Genomic DNA, 20,374 nt, shown 5'->3' with positions numbered 1-20,374 from the left:
TAATGGAAACATTGTGAGCAGTTTTCTGAATTCACACCACACTGATGTTACAATGGTAAGTTTGGCATCTTTTTTTAAAAATCAAATTTGAACAAGTCTTTCCTTTGTTTGAAAGAAACAGAGTTGAGATTGTGGCTGGTTTCATCTTGGGAAAAATCCTGGAGCTTCTCCTTAGACAGTTAATAATAGACACATTTTCCTGGGAGGAGTACATTTGTGATTCACAGCTGAAAGCCTTGTATTTACAGTATGAAACACTTTTTTACATGGAATTTTAAAAGCTAAATCTGCCAGTTGCTAACTCCCTGTCTCTGGACTGGCTGCAGATATTCTCCCCTGATGATATAATCTTTTTGTTTTTATCTTTATTTTTATTTATTTATATTTTTTATTGTTTCATGCTGTCAACTTTACCATCCAAAGTAATCAAACTGTTTTAGACTGGATTTTCTCTTGAGATATAATGTATTAGTTGCATATGTACTGTATAGACTGGGGCTGTGATGCACTGAGAGATTACGTATGTATGTACTGTGAGAGATACTTTTTCATATTTTTCTCTATGAGCTCCTGCGTTTGATAGAAGGTGTTAGACCACACAATGATTGAAAACTCCACAGACATTAGTTTCATTTAATGATTTATTGACATTTACTTTTTTCCACCATGGTTTCTCTTGATACCAATAGTATTTACCATAAAGTTTCTTTTTCATTTAAATTACATTTATAATGTTTTACTCACATACACATTTATTGTTTAATTTTCTTATTGCAATAAACAAGAGTAGCCAGAATGAGTCAGGTATTGCTACAATTCGCCATACAAACTCTTTGTCCCCTCTGACAATGAAATTCAAAAATAACTTTATTGGCAAGACAAAATTACACCATAGCCTCTCTATCTCTCTCTCTCTGCTCTGGGAGAGACTGAGGGCAGAATAAGGCTAAGGCTAGTAGCCTAAACACAGCTAACATGAAATACCTGCCCAGAAAATAGGAATCTAACATTTATTTCCCATATGTGAATAATGAGGATGAGTCAGTGGGAATTGCCAGAGAGTGAACATATCACGGACAATATGAACATCTCGGTGGTGCTGCTACTTGACTGACCTATCAGGGACAAGACTGCAGTACTTTGATTAGGTTGTGTCATTGTTGAAGTCTCATAGAATCCAGGGTGATTGATCAGTCTTCCTAAACCAAACATGTGCAGGTTTTTTTTAAGTATTAGGCCACTTTATAGCTCCAGTTTGCTTCTGTCTCTTATTGGTGGGAAGTGGGGAAGAGAGCCGGTCCCAACACACACTAGAATACATATGGTACACAAACCAACAGGAAAGAGAGCACGGATCCTGGAATAGTATCTCACTCACAAAACGAACTCTGCAAAGGAGGTTTTCGTTCAGCAACAAAGAAAAAAAAAAAAAAAGAAAAAAAAAGAAAAAGAGCACAACGGTGGAAGCTGACACCAAGCCAGCTTCTTCTTTAAGTAATGGCATTGATAATGTTCCTCAGGATTTTCACTTAAACACATTTCGCACACACAGAAAAAAAATAATGCAATTCAGTAAGTCCAACTAAAAAATAAGCCTGTTGAACACATCTACCATTAATCCCTTGATACCTGGCATTGTACCCTGTTCCCCAAGCAGAGATTACCATAGTAAAAAGGCCCTTTAATATGAAGGGTCGGTACCTAAGCTCAGCTACACCTCTGCCTCTCTCTGTCCCTCTCTAAATCCCTTCGAGGGCTTGCGCTCCTCACGGAAGAACAGAAAAGTCTGTCAGCTGGCGTGCTCCCAGTTTTACACATGACTCCAGACAACATGTCACAACATGTCACAATGATAACAAGTCACTCTGATAAAAATTGCTCATTGCATTGCAATATTCAGACAAAGGTAAGACATTAGAGCTCATTGCTTCTCAATGAAAGGGCACAGTGTACATCTTGTTCAGAAAAGGGTGATAGCTTCAAGCTGTCGAGCAAAGATAGGTCTGCTGCTTAGCTAGCTTTTGTGGCTCCCCGCTGAGTCAGTTGGTCAGCCTGTATGTCAGTCAGTCTGAGTCAACACTTATATGATCCACCATTCAACAATTCCACCCCTTTCTTCTTTTCCATCCATGGATGCAGTTATTAACATTTCCTAACTACAAAAATATTTTTATTGTGTTTTCTATTTTGCTCTTTTTTATGTGTGATATAAACACAAACAGTCCAAACCAAACAAAACAAAGTGCTCACCAGTCTTTGTAAAAGAAAACAAATCATGGTGCATTTCATGGCTTTCAGTTGTAAGACAGGAAGTATTGATAGATGCCTTGGGCTGGACGTCTCGGCTCCTGCTGCGGGATGGGCCTCGCTGGGCTTCTGGCTTGGTTGTCACTGCGGCTCAAGATCATTTTCTCCAAGAATGTGTGTTCGGCTTTCATCTTCCTCTCTTTAATTTGTTCCCTCTCAGCGTTTATGGCTGCCAATGTTGACGTGCCCTCTCCCATAGACTCATATGAACCTTTGGAAATGGGAGAGGTGAGGAGGACAGGGCTGGAATGGAAGAGGTCAACCCAGTGATGCAGAAGCCTGACACTGCAAGACCTTATTGCGAGGCTGCATGCAGAAACAACATAAATACATAAGCTAACGGGGTCGTGCCTAAGTCATGCCTTTCCACCTACGCAGTGAATCAACCTGTGAATGAAGACCAGGGAGGTGTTGAGGACGTCAGTAAAAATCTTTTTGATGGCTTAATGTGAACAGAAGTCTCACCAAATACATATGACCTATGCTCTCTCCAGTATAGCACAGTATTTCTCATCACTGTAGGTAAAAGAGTCTTGCCATCAAACACTATCTAAGCTGAAGACAGATATTGTACTGCAATATAGCAGTACAGTATGTACCAATGTGTGACTTCTGCTGTTTCTCCCATCCTCTCTCCCCTTTGGTGAGGCTCTTCTCTGACTTTTATGAAGGTTGGCAGATATGCCCTGTAGTGATTTTTTGTTGGTGCCGACTATTTTAAAACACAGATTCATTCGGGCCCATGGGTTTGTGTGTGTGTTTGTGTGTGTGTGTGTGTCTACATGCCACCTGGGGTAAATCCATCCACTGACCCGTGCCAGCCCTCCTCTCACCCTCTCAGGAAATGACAGGGGAGTGCAATTCCCCACAGTCACTTTTCTGCTCTCTTAACCCCCCCCTAACCCAACCCAACCCCCCACCCCCATCAGACATGTTCAGACGCGGCTACCACCTGCCTGTCAGCCAAAGTCATGTTGTATCTAGTGAGGACCTAGTGTCACAAACTGAAGAGTTGCTGGCCTCCGGCGCAGAGGGGGACATGTACAGTACCGTGGAGGCCGCCACAGCTACATGTGACGCATACAGCAAAGACCGATGGAAGCAGCTACCCTACTGACATAACATTATTGTCTTGGTTTTTGAGGTGCATAGGATGAGGAAGAACACGTTTGAGCCGTGATGACAGAGGAAAACCAACCTGGCCCAGAATAATTATGTAACACTACATGTGGTTTAATGTTTCTAGAAAGGTCTGCATGTGTTTCTTCTGTAGCTATTGAGGCGGCCATGACAGGGCCACAGTGCAAGGGAGAGGGACCAAGGGAGGTGAGAGATGTACAAGGGAGTTCAATGCATAATGAATATCTCTCCTCTTCTCATTCCATCTGCGGATCACTCGGAAGTCTTTGAAATGGAGGGAGAGTTTCAGGTAAAGGGAAAAAAGAGAGACATACACTTCTACTCCATTCAGCTGTTCCTTTCCCTTGCTTTTCTCTCAGTTCGATATTTAAATGATTGGATTTTTTCCCCCTTATCAATTGCTGTTTGTTGATCATGTTTGTATCTTCACAGTGTGCTTTTGGAGTGGCTGTTCCTGACTGGCCGAAGTCAGAGGGTGATGTGTCAGTAAGGAGAGAACAGAATTGGCCCGTGGGTGGTGCGGATGGGCCCCGGGGCAGGTCTTAGGATGGCGTGGCTTAGAGGCGGGCCTTGCAATAGGTGATGGTGTGGGTGAGGCCCGGGAGCCGCTGCGCGGAGGGCCAGCGGGTTCGAGGAAGCTGCTGCGGCCATTGCCGCGGCAACAGCCAAGGGGTTAGGCAAGAGCCCTGCACCCAAAGCTTTGGTGAGATCCTTGGAGAAGGTCAAAGAAGACTAAAAACAGAAGGGGGCAAACAAGACAAGAGAGAGATTAGAGAGAGGGATAAAATGATTAGTTCCAGAAGGTCAGCACATGTAGGGGAAATGGATATAGACCTTCCTTTTCAGACTCTTTTGATCTGTCATAATGCAGAGGTTTCAGTTCAGCTGACTTAGTATTTTCAGGAGGACGACAGAGCCAAAAACAGAACGACTGGCAGGCTTTTGAAGGGATCACATCAACCACTCCAAGGCCTTGCAGAGTTCACTTTCTTGGTTATCACTGTCTGTTTGCTCTGTGGCTCTCAGGTTTGCTGACTGTGTCACAGAAGGAGTCAGATTTAAACAGTGAAACTTGAAAGGTTACCGTCAGATCAGCTCCCCTGTGCTTCTTGTGTCGGCTGAGGAGGGGGTTAGGCTTGCCCGCCATGCCGTCCCGGTGCCTTCGACTTGATATGTGCTGACAGGAAAGAACACAAGTTAGTCCCACTTTCTCATATTAGACCGTCAAAAATAGATGAAAAATCCAGCCGTATGAAAAAACAGTCTTGAGACTCTGGACCATTGGTTGGACTTTACAATGTGCTGTGATTAATAATTCATTATATAATTAAATTAGAGTGGCAATTATAAATAATGATAAATACATGTACAGTAAATATAAAATCTTCTTCCTCCTACCTGTTTGAGTTGCAGTTCAGAGTTGACCCGCACATTGCAGATCTCACAGTGGAAGGTTCGTTCCTGAGTGTTGGGGTCCACTGGCCCCCCTCCCTGCTCTCCACTGGGTTTGGGGCCTAAGCGAGGATACGCCTTGATGGGGCCTAGCCCGCTCCGTGCCTCCAAGATAGTTTTGTGTTTGGTACCTGCGGCCACACACACACAAGCAAAAACACAGCAATGTCATTAACCAAGATGAAATTACATATTTAGAAGCTAATGGAATAAAATGAAGTAATATAGTGGAGATGTATCACTATTTATAACATATGAGTCATGCGGCTTCTACCTGTCTGAAGTAAAATGAGTCTGGACAGCGTGTCTATGGGGCTCAAAATACAGATGACAGTGGCAAATATCGGAGCATGGACGAAAAGAGTATGTATGAGTGTCTCGATTGGCCAGTCGATGACCACATATGGAAGACATATGTATGTAATGTGTTGCAGTGTAAAGTTGTAGTGCCAAGTTTTTACCACTAGAGGGCTGCAGTCAGACAGCTGTGCAGCTGGTGATCTGGAAGATGACCTCTAAGCCCCCTCTGATGTTAATATTATAATAACTGATTGATTATGTTTGATTCAGTAGAAAGGTTGAGATGGGGTCATACAGTATGCACTGTAGTAAATTATATATAAACCACATGTGCCAATATCAATGAGAGGAATGGACCACTGAACCTTCTCTTTGAAAATCAACAATTTTGACCATAAATGTCAAAGTTTGGAAATTTAATGGCATGTTATTATGAGAAGCAGGTTTTTCTGGTTTTAGGATGGATTTTACTGCCCAATCGTTTGCTTTGCTGTAAGATCACTACACCTGTGGTTTATACTCTTTCACGAAATATTTCTGTGATGAAATAACATGATTTTAACAATCTATCACGGTTAAATGTGAACAAATTAAGATCTCCAAAATCTCATTCTGAATGATGTCCATGCTGTATAACACTTGATATGGTCATGTTTCTAGTGGAACAGCCATTGTTTTTCTCAACCATTAATACTGCTGAGCAATCAAAATACCGACCCTGTTGGGTTGAGTGTGTAACACTAAACACAAAACAGTTAAATAGAAGTATAACAGATGTTTCTTGGACATAAAGCAATGCCAGGAAATAACACAATTACAATGTGAACTCGGGCCTCTTAATGGTCTGAGTCTCCAGAGTCTTCCCACACCCTGCTATTAATCCAATCATGATTCCAGCAAGAATGAAAACGTATTATATTGAGCAATTCAGAAAAAGATGTTCTGTCAGATGTTGGCAATAAATGTTGTCCACCTGCTAAAAAGAATTTACAAGAGATTCTAATCTGTGGGGAAGTATGTTTCACACTTTTATATGTAGTATTTCAAGTACAGTATTTTCTATATATTCTTAATGTGAACAAATCCCACAGGCTGAGTTTGTAAAGGAGAAAATAAAGAGAGACGTGCTCTTGAATATTGCTTTCCCTTTCAAGTGGTCTGCAAAGCAGCACACTAGAGAGTGTCCCAGAATAGTTCCTCATTAAATAATCACACATTTTGTTCTTTCAGTTCAAAAATTTCAGTCTGCCCATCCCTTCCCCCCTCAACTCCCGACCCTGTGGCTTCCTACTCCCCAACCCCTCACCCCCACCGCTTTACGCCTCCCTACTCTCAAAGTAAAGCATCCCACTGTCATTGGCTCTGACTTTGAATTTGAGTCACTGTCTAAAATCCCTTTGAACAGAGCTAAGGTTACAGAGGAGAGAGAAATTGTCGGGGTTGGGTGGCTGGTGGGGAACATGGAGGCTATGGGCTCCACTGGGGAGGAAGGGGCTGGAATGACGGATTCTGCTCGTGGCCAGCAATGTGCTCTTGGGGTGTCTGTTTTTGCCTTTGTTCTATTTTGGTCTGACAATGCTCAGTGGATTTTTTTTTTTTTTTTTTGGTTTTTGTTTTTGTAAGGTTGACTCATTGTGCAAACCAACACACAAGACAAGGCACATTTGAAACAACAAAAACAGGCAGTGGGTTGACAGGAAACTGTTGCATAGATATTGAAATAACATAACACACATCATTCTCTCTCTTCTAGGTTTTTGAGTTTTCTGTTATTCATTCAGTGCCACGCATACTCATGTCTTGTGTCTGCACGACATATGCTTTTATTTTTCGAATCCTGCTAACATGTACCATTTTGACTTTGAGAATGAGTGAGGGTGATTGCTTCCAGATCACTTCCCTCATAGAGTTTCAACAGTTTCAACCCTGACTCATCCAGGGGTTGAACTTTGGAGAATTAGCTAACAGCAGGCTGTGACCTGGGGTCATGTTTAGAAGCTGTAATATATTGTGTGTGATCTCTTGTTGTACTTCCACGTGCATGTACGTAGTAAATGTGCTTGAGAGCTCGTGTAGTTAAAGAATTAATCAGAACATGATAAAGCATGGATTCCAAAAGCCCTCCACAGGTTCATTTGGCCACAATGGTGGAGGTGATTGCACTTTTATTGATTAATACTTTATCCAACATTAAGAGGTGTTTGTTGGCTGCTTTCATGTCTGGCTGAGCTGGCCAGGTCTAACATTACTCAGTGCAAGTGGGATAGGGTTACAGAGGAATCAGTCCCTCGTTGTGTGTTGTGTCTCTGTACAGTAGGTGTATGTGCAGGAGAGTATAAATCCCCAAAGAAGGAGTGAGAGATCCAACAGATAGAAACTGTCCTCAGAGAGAAATAAGGTCACAGGCAGCGCTAAGTTGGTAGGGCATAAAGGATTAAAGCAGGCAGCGTGCACCTCAGGGGTATTTGGAGCCCTGAGAAAGTGTCATCATGTGTGAAAGCTGTTTGACTGAATGTTGAAGCTGGCATTGTGGTGAGCTCACCCACATAACAGCCTATTTTTCGTGCAGTGGTTACCCGCCTTAACCATCCTCCTCTGCAACTTACGCTTTAGGCTATGTGGAACACGTTTTATGCTGTGTGCTGCAAATAATGAGATAAATCATGAATATTTAAGTGGGGGAGAGATTTATTTCAAATTATTATATCTTGCCTGAGTAAAGAAATTGTGGTGGGAGGGTGTAGCAGTGTGCTGTATGAGGGAACAGGCACTTACAGGTGAGGCACCTTGACTAGAGCTTGTGAAACTGGGAGAGCGGGGCTCTGTTACAGAGGTCGTGCCTGTCAGTGTCAAACAGATCAGTTATCTGCTGATCAGTGTGTTCTTCTGCTGGGTCGCACTCAACCTGAAACACTTACTAAGGGACTTTCTTTAATCAAATTCATGAACCCAGACAGGTGCACTTACAGTGAGTGCAGTTGGGTTCTTGTGTGTCATATACTTTAAGTTTGTGTGTGTGTGCAGCAGCGATTAGCCCACAGTAAGAGAGATGATGAACATTGTCATTTCATATTAGTCTCCTCCTCACAGTTGATAAAAACTACATGATATTGCTTGTAAGAGCTCATCAAAATATGATAAGTCATCACACTAAATGTTTTGAAGTTGTCATTTAAAAGCACTGAGGTTAAACAACGAACACAAAGTTATAAACTAAAAGAGAGATTTTTGATGAAATCCACTCCTCTCTGTCTTGTCTTGACAATATCCAGGAATGTAGCGCATTGGTAACCACTCCTATTTTTCTTGTCTTTCTTTATGCCGTTAGACAAATTGTTTTAATTCCATTTCAAAAAGTCATAACAACATGTGTATATTAGAAGTTGCTACATGGGTCTCTGACACACAGGATGTGATAAATTTTTTTTCCAGCAACAACAACAGCAGTGTGGTTTGTGGTTTTGGTAAAAATCCAATCATAGCAGAAAAAATCAGGAACAACGTTCCAACTCCAGAAACTCAACAAAAGATCCAAGGAGAGAGACGTCACAGTTAAACCCACGTGGTTTGATTGCCAGCTAATTTCTGGAAAGTGAACAGGCACTGCAGCAGTTTCAGTGTGTCAGAGTTCACAGACTAACCCACCTTTGTTGTGGGCCTCCAGCTGTGACAAGGAATTGACTGCCACCTTGCACAGTGAGCAGTACAGCAGCTTCTTAGCCTTGTCCTCCTCCGTCTCCGGGTTGGACGGGCTGCTGGAGGCCGAGATGCCGGCGACTCCTGAAACCAGTGGGGGTCCCGATCCGCCGGGCTGCTCTGAGTTGGTGCTGCCGCTGCCACAGCCTGGGGAGGAGGAGGAAGGGGGGATCAAGGGAGGAGTGGGGGTGGGCAGGACGGGGCACACCGAGGGCACAGGGGAGTCCATGGGCGGGGTAGGTGGGGTGGTAAGAGTGGGAAGGGGTCCTGGGGCCAGCAGGGGCCCGTTTAACTGTGAAAGAGGCCGTGCTTCATCTACAAAAACAAAGAGAGAAACAAAGATAGAAACAAAATAAATGTCAAATGCACTAGGGAGAAATATCAAAGAGCTGACTTAATAGTCCAAAAAGTTCATAACTCAAACAATAAAGTGTTTTACTATTGACTTCATTGTCTTTAAACTGTGTGGTGGAGCTAAGTCCCACTGAAAAAAGTCCCACTGCTTTGTTAAACCACATAGCTAACCACTCCCAACTGAATGCAGAAGGCACGGTCTGCTCCATACATCAGACAAACCAACATAAAGTGCTGGCAGACGGAGGTTCTTTTTATTTCCTACTGTATAACGTATGTCCAGCTCCTTTTAATTTAAGTTACACATAAAGTGGATCAGAGGAGGAAAACCTATATCCCATGTGTGTAAAGGGATGGAGCATGTGTTTAATATGTTTTGCAGCTTTTTGAAGTTTTCAGGCCCATCCTTCACTGATGTGGTCTCATCTTATTGAAAATCTTCCAGAGAGAGAAATAGGAAACAGATACCTCAGCCTGTGCATGTTTCCACTCTTTCCCACACACCTGTTGTTTTTGGACGGGGTTGAAGCAAGCTGGCACTTTCTTTGTCACAGGGCAATACATGAAGTCCAAAGAAAATATCATTGAGTGAGCTATCCTCTCACTCTCTGCTCACTTTGCCCTCTTTTCTCTCTCTCTCTCTTTCTATAGTCTAAATTTCTTATTGTTGCATGTGTTTCAATGCATGATCGTTACTGTTTCTCCTTTCACCACAGAAGATGTTTATACATACATTTCCAAACACATGTTTCTGGTCAGCCACTCCCATATGCAATGCCTTCGGTATTCACTAAGCAGTGGGTGTTGGCTGAAAAAAGACCCCCTAAATTTGGGTGGGGTATTCAGAACTCCCCCCATCAGCAGGGACTGGCAGGCTGCTTTTTCAAACTCCACAGGATGTAGCGCCAAAGGCAGGCAATGGAAAAGCCCCACTGGATTAAGGTATTAAAGGGATAATACAGAGTATTTCTGGGAAGAAAACAAATATTGACTTTAACTGCTCAATTTCATTTTAAGGATTTCCACATGCTTTGTCATTTTGTCACATGACTGAGCCCATAGGGGCCATGATATTTTTATGTTTTTTGTTCCAACCTGTGATTCTTGTGTTACTGTATGATAATTTGTGTATTGTATACTAGTTGCTCTGGCTACTCTATTGCATCATCTCTGCTGAAGATGCCATTTTGAATGCTTTCCATTCCACTGCTTTCCAAGATCAAAATTCTCTCTTTCCATACTGGAAGTTTCCAGCTGCAGAGCTGCTGGCTGCACAGCTCGTTTGTCAAACAGATGTTTAGTTAAAAAGGGAAAAAAAGAATATTTCTTACTCTGATGCGATGGCATTGAGGAGTCTATAAAGCAGGCCTGGATCAAAGATGGAAGAGGTTTGGGACTCTTGATGTACCTACTTTGCCATAGTGCAACTGAGCTGAACAAGTTGATTGCAAGTGCAGGAAGGCAGAATAATAGAGAAGATAGCATAGTTCTTTCCAGTGCTGTTGTCGATGTTTGCCCACACACAGCACATACACATGCACATGATTTCATTCCCATGCCAAGAAACAAACCCAGAATCCACAGCGTCCATAACATGTGGTTTGAATTAGAATCAAGTGGAGAGGAACAGAGGTGGTTGGCCAAATAGTAATGAGGGATTTCATGATCCATGATAGCCTGGAGGTCTGCCATACTGAGCCATCACATCCAGTTGAGGTCTCACCTCATACCACTGTGACTGTCTCCTACACTCATCCCCCTTAGAACAAGTTCAGCTTGAGGCTAACCCTTTTGGGCCACATAGCCATAGCCACAGTAATGCACAATGTCTGTCTCTGCAACCCCAAAATCACTAATCTCGCTGAGCAGCAAAGTGTTTCTGTCATATTTACTGACCAAAACGAAAAGCAAGAAATATTCACTCTAGAGTAGACAAATTGCTATATTTTTCTTGCCCTGAGAATCCCACTGTCAGAGTCACTTGACTCCTCAGAAACTAGGCATATGTAAGTCTAATTCAGTATTAATAAGGCAGTTAACTGACCATCATCCCCACTAGCTGGCCTCATAGTCAAACAGAAAAAGGCTTTTTTTTCCCCCCTGAGAGAGGTCAGCAGAGGGAGATAACTCAGTCCAGATGCTTTACACTACAGCCTAGTGTGTCTGCATTGCCTTAATCCACTTCAGGAAATTAAAGCTATGTATAGTATGCAGTCCATGGGGAGAGGTTTTTGTTGATAAAGCCATGGGATTTAATACAGAACAATTCAAATTCAGACCAAAGGAACTTCCATTGTTTGCTGCAAGAGTCAGTGTCCATCCTGATTCCTTAAGTGTGAAATTTTCTCTAGTCTGCAATACTTTCTTAGAAATACAAACTATATCTGATTGTGAATTGGCGTGGAAGGCAGTATATTAAGGAGTGCCTATGTAAGCAAATGTTTCTTACTTCTTACACAGAGAGTAAGTGATCCAAACAAACAAGTAAGCTTTTTGTTGTCATAGAATGTAAAGTTGAAAGCAGAACAACAGAGCTATTGCCCGTAATCAATCCTGTGTGTAGGTGGAACATTATACAGTGATGCATGCTTTGTTTATCTTAAATGTCAAATGAAAGCAGTGCAATTAAAACCAAGGTAAACAGATTACAGCAGCTTGCATTATTTCGAGTTACAAGTCATCAGCATACTGTAAAAATACCATGTTTACCACAAGACTGGGGCATTGACTAAGTGTGGGTATGACAGTTTGTAGGCAGGCCTATTTCATTGTGTGTGTGTGTGTGTGTGTGTGTGTGTGTGTGTGTGTGTGTGTGTGTGTGTGTGTGTGTGTGTGTTTGTATGTGAGTGTGATCTGGGGTAAGGTTTACTTAGGCAGGATGACTCTGTCTGCCACCATTACTCCCACCTCCCCACCCCAGTACCCATTCTTAATGATTAACAAGCTACGAAACCCAACGCTGGCCCTACAAGACCCGAGCCTCATTCATAATGCAGTTGGGTGCCTTTTTTCCCCAGTCTGGCCTACATCCGAACTCTGAGTCACACAAACACTCACACACAGGCAAATTATGTTTATCAGATACTCTTGTTATTGCAGGTAGATTTCATCGAATAGCTCACCACAGATGAAAAATCTGGTGAATTCCCCCGAAAATAAAACTCCAGGGTCAACAACAAACACAGACAGAGCATGAAAAGCATATCAGCTCTGAGTAACTCGATACCGCAGTCACCTCACAGCCATGCAACCCTAGCCCTCACATGAAAGTCATCTGTTTAATTGACCTTGGGTGTGTGCGTCTGTGAATGTTTGCGTGGACTAAAGAGTGCCATAATATCAGGGTGGTTTTAACAGGGCCCTTCATTAGAGTGGGAGTGTCGGACAGCAGAGGGATGAAGAAGAGGGGAAGAAGGGAGGGAAGAGCAGAGTTTCACTCCAAGTAAACAGCTGCCTCTCCGTCGCCTGCAGGCGCAGCCAAACCCTCAGTTCTCCGGGCCAAATCCCCCAAAGCCAAGGGCCTCCTCTTTGGGGGGCAACGCTGACCACAAGACTCTCGGAGGGCTGTAAAACTCACGACCTGTTCTGGTAGCCATAAGGTTGAAGAAGCAAACAGCATTCAAACTATAACTGACCTTTAACTGTTAAAGCCTGCAGCAAGGTCTTAATGTGTCATGTTTATGGCCATCACTGCTTCATCACTGTGTTTAATATGCTCATAAGAAATGATGCAGTGTAAAAGAGAAAGTCATCATAGTAATGCTAGACTATGCTACCACTGTATCATATCTGAATGTCTCAGAATCCTGTGATGTTGCGTAAAATCCCATATCAACAAACAGACCATTCACCAACACTCAACATCAACAACAAATGCTGCTCTGGGTTTTTGAGGGATTTGTACTGTGGGAAATCTCCTCCCCGTCATTGTTTGTGTATGTGTGTTTAAGTGTGAGCATACATTATTTGTATAGCCCCAATGCATCTTTGTCAGTTTCAAAGCAGCTGCCCCAGAGTGACCCGCGTTAAGCTCCACAACCCAAACCACAGCGTCCGTCCCCCAGATGCTGCATTCCCAGTTGAGGTCATGTGCAGCTGCCTGCTCCCAGAGATCTGTCCCCTCTACAATGGAGCAGTGGGATAGGATCACACTGAGGACATGCATACCCTCACACACACACATACATAATCACACACTTGCAAGCAAGCAAGCATGCAGGCAGACCAGGAAGAGACTAGGTTCCAGGGTCACGAGAAAGAGGCTTGGATGGAAAAAGGCATTCTTTCACATGTTGCTACTTTCAGATCTCAATCATGGCAGGCTTGTTTTGGCTCCTCATGTTCTTGGAGTTCGCCCCGGGAAGTCTCACTAATGGCGATTGGCCTGGAGCTGATCCCCCATGAGGGAGAGTGAGTGAAAAAGGACTTGCTTCTTACTACTCTGGGATCAGCTGGAAGAAATTTTTTGAAGTGTTATTTTTATGGATAGTAAAAGAGTCAGAGACGGTGAAATGCTAAGACCTTTTGCTCTGGCATGTTGCTGTGTCTCTGGCTTTTATTGGACCTGAGTTTCATCTTTTCATTCATCGTGTTTGCTCTGTGCCCTCTGGTCAATAAGGTGGAAATGTCTGGTAAATAGTCAGCTACAGAAATCTTTGTAAATGTCACCAAAACACGACCGGTCTATTCATTGCCTCGTGTTTGGTCCAAGGACAGAGTGGTGACACTGAGGGAATGGAAAATTCTGGGTGGAGAAAAGAGAAGGGCAGACGCACACAGTACCCAGTCAGTGAATTATAGCTTGAAATAGGAGGATGAGCAAGACAGGGAGAGATGAAATAAGACTGAGACAACAGGGAAAGCTAAAGACATACTGCTAAAGAAAGAGCTTGAAACGCCTTGGTCATGCCCTGTATCCTTAGCAGCTAATAAATGAATCTGCCAACAGTGAATTACTTTTCATTAAAGTCAGATCAGCTGCCATCTCTGTCCTTTCTGGCTTAGATTCTGCTCTATCAGACTCTTCCACAATGGTGTCATCTTTATTTCTCTCAATCACTCTTAGTACTCATTACCACCACTGTGGACTCAGGCAACATGATCTATTTTGACTCTGTGGCAAATGGTGTCGCACTTCTCAATAACTCACTCAGTTTCAGATTGTGCAAACACACACACACACACACACACACACACACACACACAACATATGCAAACCACAGCAGGGTTCCTCGAAAAAATGCCAAGAAACTGCCATGCTGCCATGTTCTATGCCAACTCACCCACTCACAGTCTAAATGGATGGACACAGAACCATTTTTGTATTGCCCAGCTGAACAAAGCATTGCTGTGGTTAGACTGGACTAACACAGATGATTGTGGTAAAGTAATGATGCTTCTACTTTGGTCAACCTGCCACTCAAAGAGCAAGACCACCGGCATCTGGCTTTCATGTTGGTTAGTTTGCTCCTCTCTGTGCTACTCAACTGCTGGTCAGACAAAATCAAAAACAGGTGATCCCCTGATATCAGTTTATTGCCCTGAACTGAAACAACAACAACTCCCCAACAGCATCTCTCTTGACAGTACCAGCTACACCTATTGTCTTTATAATTATGTTTTAGCCAAGTAGGCAATTTTCTAGTTGTAAATACCTTGACCAGAAGATACAACTCATTGTAGTGAACTGAATCGATTGCCAGTATGTGCAATGAATACATATTCAATATCATATATCCAGTTATGCTTGAATTTCAATTTTGGCTTCTTAACCTTGTTGGAAAATGCTGTCAGATTCCCTATGTTTTTACTTTAACTTTCCTATCAACCTGCTTCCTTTCAGTCATCATGTTTTCATTAAGCATTTGCCAGGGCTTATTAACTGTAGTTGCATGCAGACTGACTTGGACACTGCTTTTAAGTTAAAGCTCAATTGAATTTGTTAATGAAATTTAATGTGTCCAGGGTCACAGAAGAGGATTTATGGCTTCATCTGTGTCCCACCTCGGTATTCTGAGTTTATTTTTTAGCATCGAAAATAGTTTTTGTCGCTTCAGATTCAAGTCCCAGCATCTAAAAGTTTTTCTTGCTTCCAATCTTTCACGACACAAACATCTCTAAATTAAATTTTTATTTTCCCAATAGAACAACAGTAGTGTCAGTGCAAACAGTTTCTGAAGTTTGTGGGACTGTGTTGTTGGCCATAAGATATGCTGCAGCCAAATCAGACCACACACAGAGCTGAGATGCTCACAAGAAGAACAATATACTGCAAAGCCGCTGTGATTAGATTCCTTTGTTATTCTTGCATATTTTCCATTACAATTTCCAGCAAAACGATAAGCCTCAGAACATCCTGCACGGATTGAAATGATTTTCTACAACAAACTTGTACAAGCACTTTTTTCGGTTTCTGGTTGTGGTTGTATTTTTCTGCTCTCTCACCTGCTTTGCTGGGCTCACTGTCTGAGACAGTGCCTGGGGCTCCGGGCGGGGACGGGGAGGAGGTGGGAGGCACAGTATGTGGCTTGTCCCCCTCCTGAGGACGACTCTTAGAGGTTTCGATGCCTTTGACTCTCCTGGCATGGCGGTTTCCTTTGTAATGTGCTTCTGCCTGGCTCTATAGGAGGACATGAAAAAAACAAACAAACAAAAAATGTTGTAAGTGAACAATGCCAACAGGTTAATAAAACATTGCAAGTTGGATTAGACACCCGCACATGCATGCTTGTCATTATGATAGCATGTTATTCAATATACTCTGAGGACTGGGGCCACAGACAGCAGGCAGGTTTACAGTGGATAATTAGATAGATTACAAGCATGGGAAAGAAAAGGAGAGTGAAGGAGACATCTGAGACCTACACCTGTCTGGCCTCCTTATACACCTCAGTCATCTTATTGTAAAGTTTTCAAATTAACAATAAATTACCATGCAGTATATTCAGATTAACAGTATGTCTATTTTGGGTAACCTGCTCAAAGTGACATACATGCTCTGCAGTCTAAACCTCTACATTCATCCTAACAGTGCTTGGCTCCGGCTTTCATTACTATAGCCATGCTGACAGACATGCCAAAGGGAGTTGAGCTTGGGGTCAGCCGGATGCCACGCTATCTGCATGGAAGACCCATAAGCCCCACACTGATGCTACCCTCACACCTACAACACACACACACACACACACACACACACACACACATTATTACAGTACATATTGTCAGTGGGCATACATGGGTTCTTACAACATAAATACTATGATCGCCTTCAGCTGCTGGTTGGACAGGGTCCGGCTCTTGCACAGTCCCAGATTTAATTGCTTGCCTGTAAAGTCGTCAGAATCTAAATATACATGCTACCAGACAACACCCTGTCTTGTGATATCTCACAGTAAAGATAAAATGCGGATTCTGGGTTTGGAGGTTTTAGGAGACTGTAGATCATCTTGCATTCCAGCAAAGAAAAAAAATAGAGCAGAGATACATTACAGAGGCTGGTGTGGCTAATCTCCTGATGAAAGCGCTAGCTACTAGCTTATGTGTTTGTTCAGAGCGTAAACAACAGAGGTGAGTCATTTATCAGGAGACTACCGGGACATCAGTGGAGTCTGTCTCTAGTCTGTGTATGTTTGTGTGTCTGCACAGAGGTATGTGAGTCAGGGACAACATGGCGGATGAGATGCTTGGTTGCTATACTGAGCTGTCGCCAGCGGTCTAGCTTCATAGTATGGTGACTGTGAAACAACAACAGACAAATACACACACACACACACACATAGGTGGGGGGGGGGGGTATTCATATGACCCTATTTGCCATCTGTTCAGTGTTCTTTATCTCCCTTCTATCATGAGTTCCTCAATTAAAAAACACAAATACGATCCTCGAGTCCGATAGCTCCCTGCTATCTCCACAAGTATACTGAGCGAGCAGATGTGGCACGCCATGTGCTGTGTCGGCCAAATAATTGTATCAAGGGGGCAATGATGAGGATGATTATTAAGTGGCTGGATTACTGCTAGTTGCCAGGGAGAGTGAGAGTCAAGGTCTTGAAGAGTGGCTGACAGCTGCTGTAGGTGCTGAAAGGCTCAGAGAGTTTGACTGACACTTAGGACATCACACTGACCGCAGGTTCAGGAGTGGGGATAGACTGGCTTGGTAAAGGAGGCAGGGGGTGATGAGTAATGTTTGTGAGCTCAGCTGTGTATGTTTGCTTTATATGTGCTCCTGATGGCATCCAGGACGCGACCTGGCATGGTAAACTGGGGTATTGGCCGCAGCGATTAAGGAAATCACATGTTTCTTGTAAATCATGATGACAAACTGGACTGTAACTGTACCCTGCCAGAGGGGTTTTAAGGAGCTGCTTTAGCAAAGCCTGTAGATCAAAGTAGAGAGATCTGGTGGGGTGAGTCGGGGGGGGCTAAAAGAGAAGTGAGAATGTGGAGGAGATAGAAAGGTATATGGTGCTGCATGGCGAAGCGGCCACAGAGGATTTCTTAACCTCTCCCACCAAGCCAAGGGGGATCAACTGCCAAGCTGCTGAATGTCAGTGTGAGGTCCTGGATGGAGAGAGGGGAAAGAGGATGAAGGGCAAGATGAAGGAGCTCAGGTTCCTACAGCCAGAGAACTACAAGACAAGAGAGGTGATGTAAAGGGCTGGACTGAGAACAAGAAAGGTGTAAAAGAGGCAAAAATCTCAGCAAAAGGAAAAGCTGCATCACATCAGTCTGCGACGCCTGTGTTTCATTATGCAGAGGCTTCAAACCTAACAAGTGCTTTCCAGCACGACTATCATTCTGAGGGGAAAGCTGCGATGTTACGGCATAGCTACAGCTGCAGCTCTGGATGAGACAGAGGGGAAGAAAATAGGAGAGGAAGTTAAAAGTGAGAGAAAATAACAGATAGAGTGGGACAATAAAACAAGCAGGAAATAGAGTGAGGGGGAGTGAAAATAGAGGGGGAGAGAGCGGTGAGAGGAAGAGGAAGAAAACAAGGGACGCATATCAGCCAAGTCTTGCTGCAGCAGCTGTGACGTTGGTCAATGCAGCGCGACGGAGCCTGTGATGTCACTAATGCAGCACGCCACCAAGGTTATTCTGCATAAAGCCACACGACAGGGGGACAGTGGGGCGCAAAAACCTCTCCCCATTCTATCCTCCTTTCCTATCCTTCCTTTCTAAGTCTCCACTCTCCCAATTTCCCAAGATGCACTGGGACTGTCAGAACCAGACACTAATCCCTGCCCTTGACAAATGCATCTTATAATAAGTACTGGCAGGCAATTTTAGGCATTTCCACACTGTAAATATTGCAGCATGGGAGAGGGAGACAGATAGAAAGAGGGGGAGAAGGTCGCTGGGAGAGAGACAGGCAGAGACACAGAAGAGAAAGATCAAATGGGATGAATGAATGATGGCAAAATGATGCGTGAAATGAGGGGAGCATGAAGGGAGCAAGAAGGCAAAATTGGATCCTTTGAAGACAAATACACTGATTATGACATCACATGGTGAGCCCCCATCACTGTCTTTGACCTAAGCAACCCTATCAACTCACAGATGGCAGATAAAGACAGAGAAATGCCAACATCAAGGGCAGAGCCCAAACTGGAAAAATGAGGCTTGGAACGCAGCACAGGATTCATCCAAGTGTTTCCCGCTGTATTATTTTCACCCATGAAATATTCATCCTGACTTGACATTATGTAAAAGAGAGCAGCGTGGGTGGGGAGCAACTCTATGACAATATGGAGGCCAGTTTTTCTCCAGCCGAGCTTTGTAGGACAGCATGAACTACACACAGCCTGCTGCAAATTTGACATTGCTGATATATTGCAGTGTATGCTTTTTTTTTTGTTTGTTTTTTTGAGCACACTGGCAGTGAAAGCGACAATGACAGCAGAGAGCGTGGTGCATATCACAGTCCTGCAGATTCACATGCATGTGTGTTTGTGTATGTGTGTGTCTTTCCTTGTTTAGGAGCCAGAACATACAGTGAGCCAAGGTTGCTGTATGTGTCACCTACTTTCCACCCATATCAGAATCCTTTATCCTTTATTAATGTCCACGCACAAAATACCCCATTAGCTTCACTGGGGGAAAGCAAATGCTTAGCCTAAATCTATGTTTTTGGTTATTTTTTAAAGCTGATGTGCATGATAACTGCATTTTGTCTATAATCCGTCTATACTTATTGCATCTGTGTGACATGGGTCTCTTTTTTATGCTGTCCTGTTGGCCAACAGCCTCTTGAAAATAAGAGATTTTACTCTTAGTGAGATTTGAATGTGGTTATAAATAGGAAAATGAAATTAAGTTGTATCTCAAGTCACTTGTCCAATTGTTAATGCCACTGAGGAGGAGGGATATGTCCAGGAGAAGGGCAGACTGTGATATCACTCCCTATCACCTTACTGCTATGTTTAAACACTATTCCTCATCCCACTCTGCACATAGGCTACGTCTGATGGCAAAAATAGTAGATTGTGTTCTGTAAATACCCTGACACACATTAAGGGTTTCTTCTGTGACTTTACTCCTTGCCTTTTCCTTTTAGCTGTCATTGCTAAAACAACATTTTACCATTAAGTTAAGTATTTGAATTGTTTTCATTAAAACACAGATTTAGTGCTTATCTTAACTTCATCCAACAGGACACGTCTTTACTAAAGAAGCCACTATTCGATTGCTAGCTGTGGGTCTCCAAGTATTTCATTGTATAAACATCTCTGTCTAACGGTTTCCTGTGTCTTAGAAGATAAACAGCAGAGATCTGTGCAAAGAGTAGGCTCAAGATTACAGCCCTGCAGCTCCCTGACCACATGGAAACCATGATTGTAGACCTGAGGAGTATATATAGTACCGGTCCACTCCTTAATGTTGTGTATTGTGGATGGATGTACGCCCTGGACCTGAAGTCTGCACCACTGAATATGGAGAATCACAGCCAAATTATACGCTACACATGGCATTTGGCGCTTATGCTGTAATGTGTCCATCCTATTCATCTACAGCTAAAAGAAATAAAACTGAGAACGAGTCAGCATCACTACACATAAAATACTTCCATATGATTTTAGATTTCATTAATTTGTCATCAGTCGTGTATGCAAGTTGCCCGTGGGTA

General features: G+C 43.2%; 1 protein-coding gene across 2 annotated transcripts in view; it reads right to left on the bottom strand.

The window, feature by feature from the left end:
- Positions 1-623: 623 nt before the first annotated feature.
- znf385a (zinc finger protein 385A) overlaps positions 624-20,374 on the bottom strand; it is a 55,043-nt gene continuing 35,292 nt past the window's right edge. For both annotated transcript variants that reach the window (XM_018666110.2, XM_018666111.2), the window contains 5 exons: positions 15,694-15,868; positions 8,845-9,210; positions 4,846-5,030; positions 4,532-4,624; positions 624-4,179 (listed from right to left, as the gene is read on the bottom strand). In XM_018666110.2, coding sequence (XP_018521626.1) covers positions 3,931-4,179; positions 4,532-4,624; positions 4,846-5,030; positions 8,845-9,210; positions 15,694-15,868 — 1,068 coding nt within the window. In that variant the 3' untranslated portion in view covers positions 624-3,930. The remainder of the gene's footprint in view (positions 4,180-4,531; positions 4,625-4,845; positions 5,031-8,844; positions 9,211-15,693; positions 15,869-20,374) is intronic.

This window comes from Lates calcarifer, linkage group LG6, assembly GCF_001640805.2.
Source record: "Lates calcarifer isolate ASB-BC8 linkage group LG6, TLL_Latcal_v3, whole genome shotgun sequence".
Classification (NCBI taxonomy): Eukaryota; Metazoa; Chordata; class Actinopteri; family Centropomidae; genus Lates; species Lates calcarifer.
This window is presented reverse-complemented; position numbering and strand designations above follow the sequence as displayed.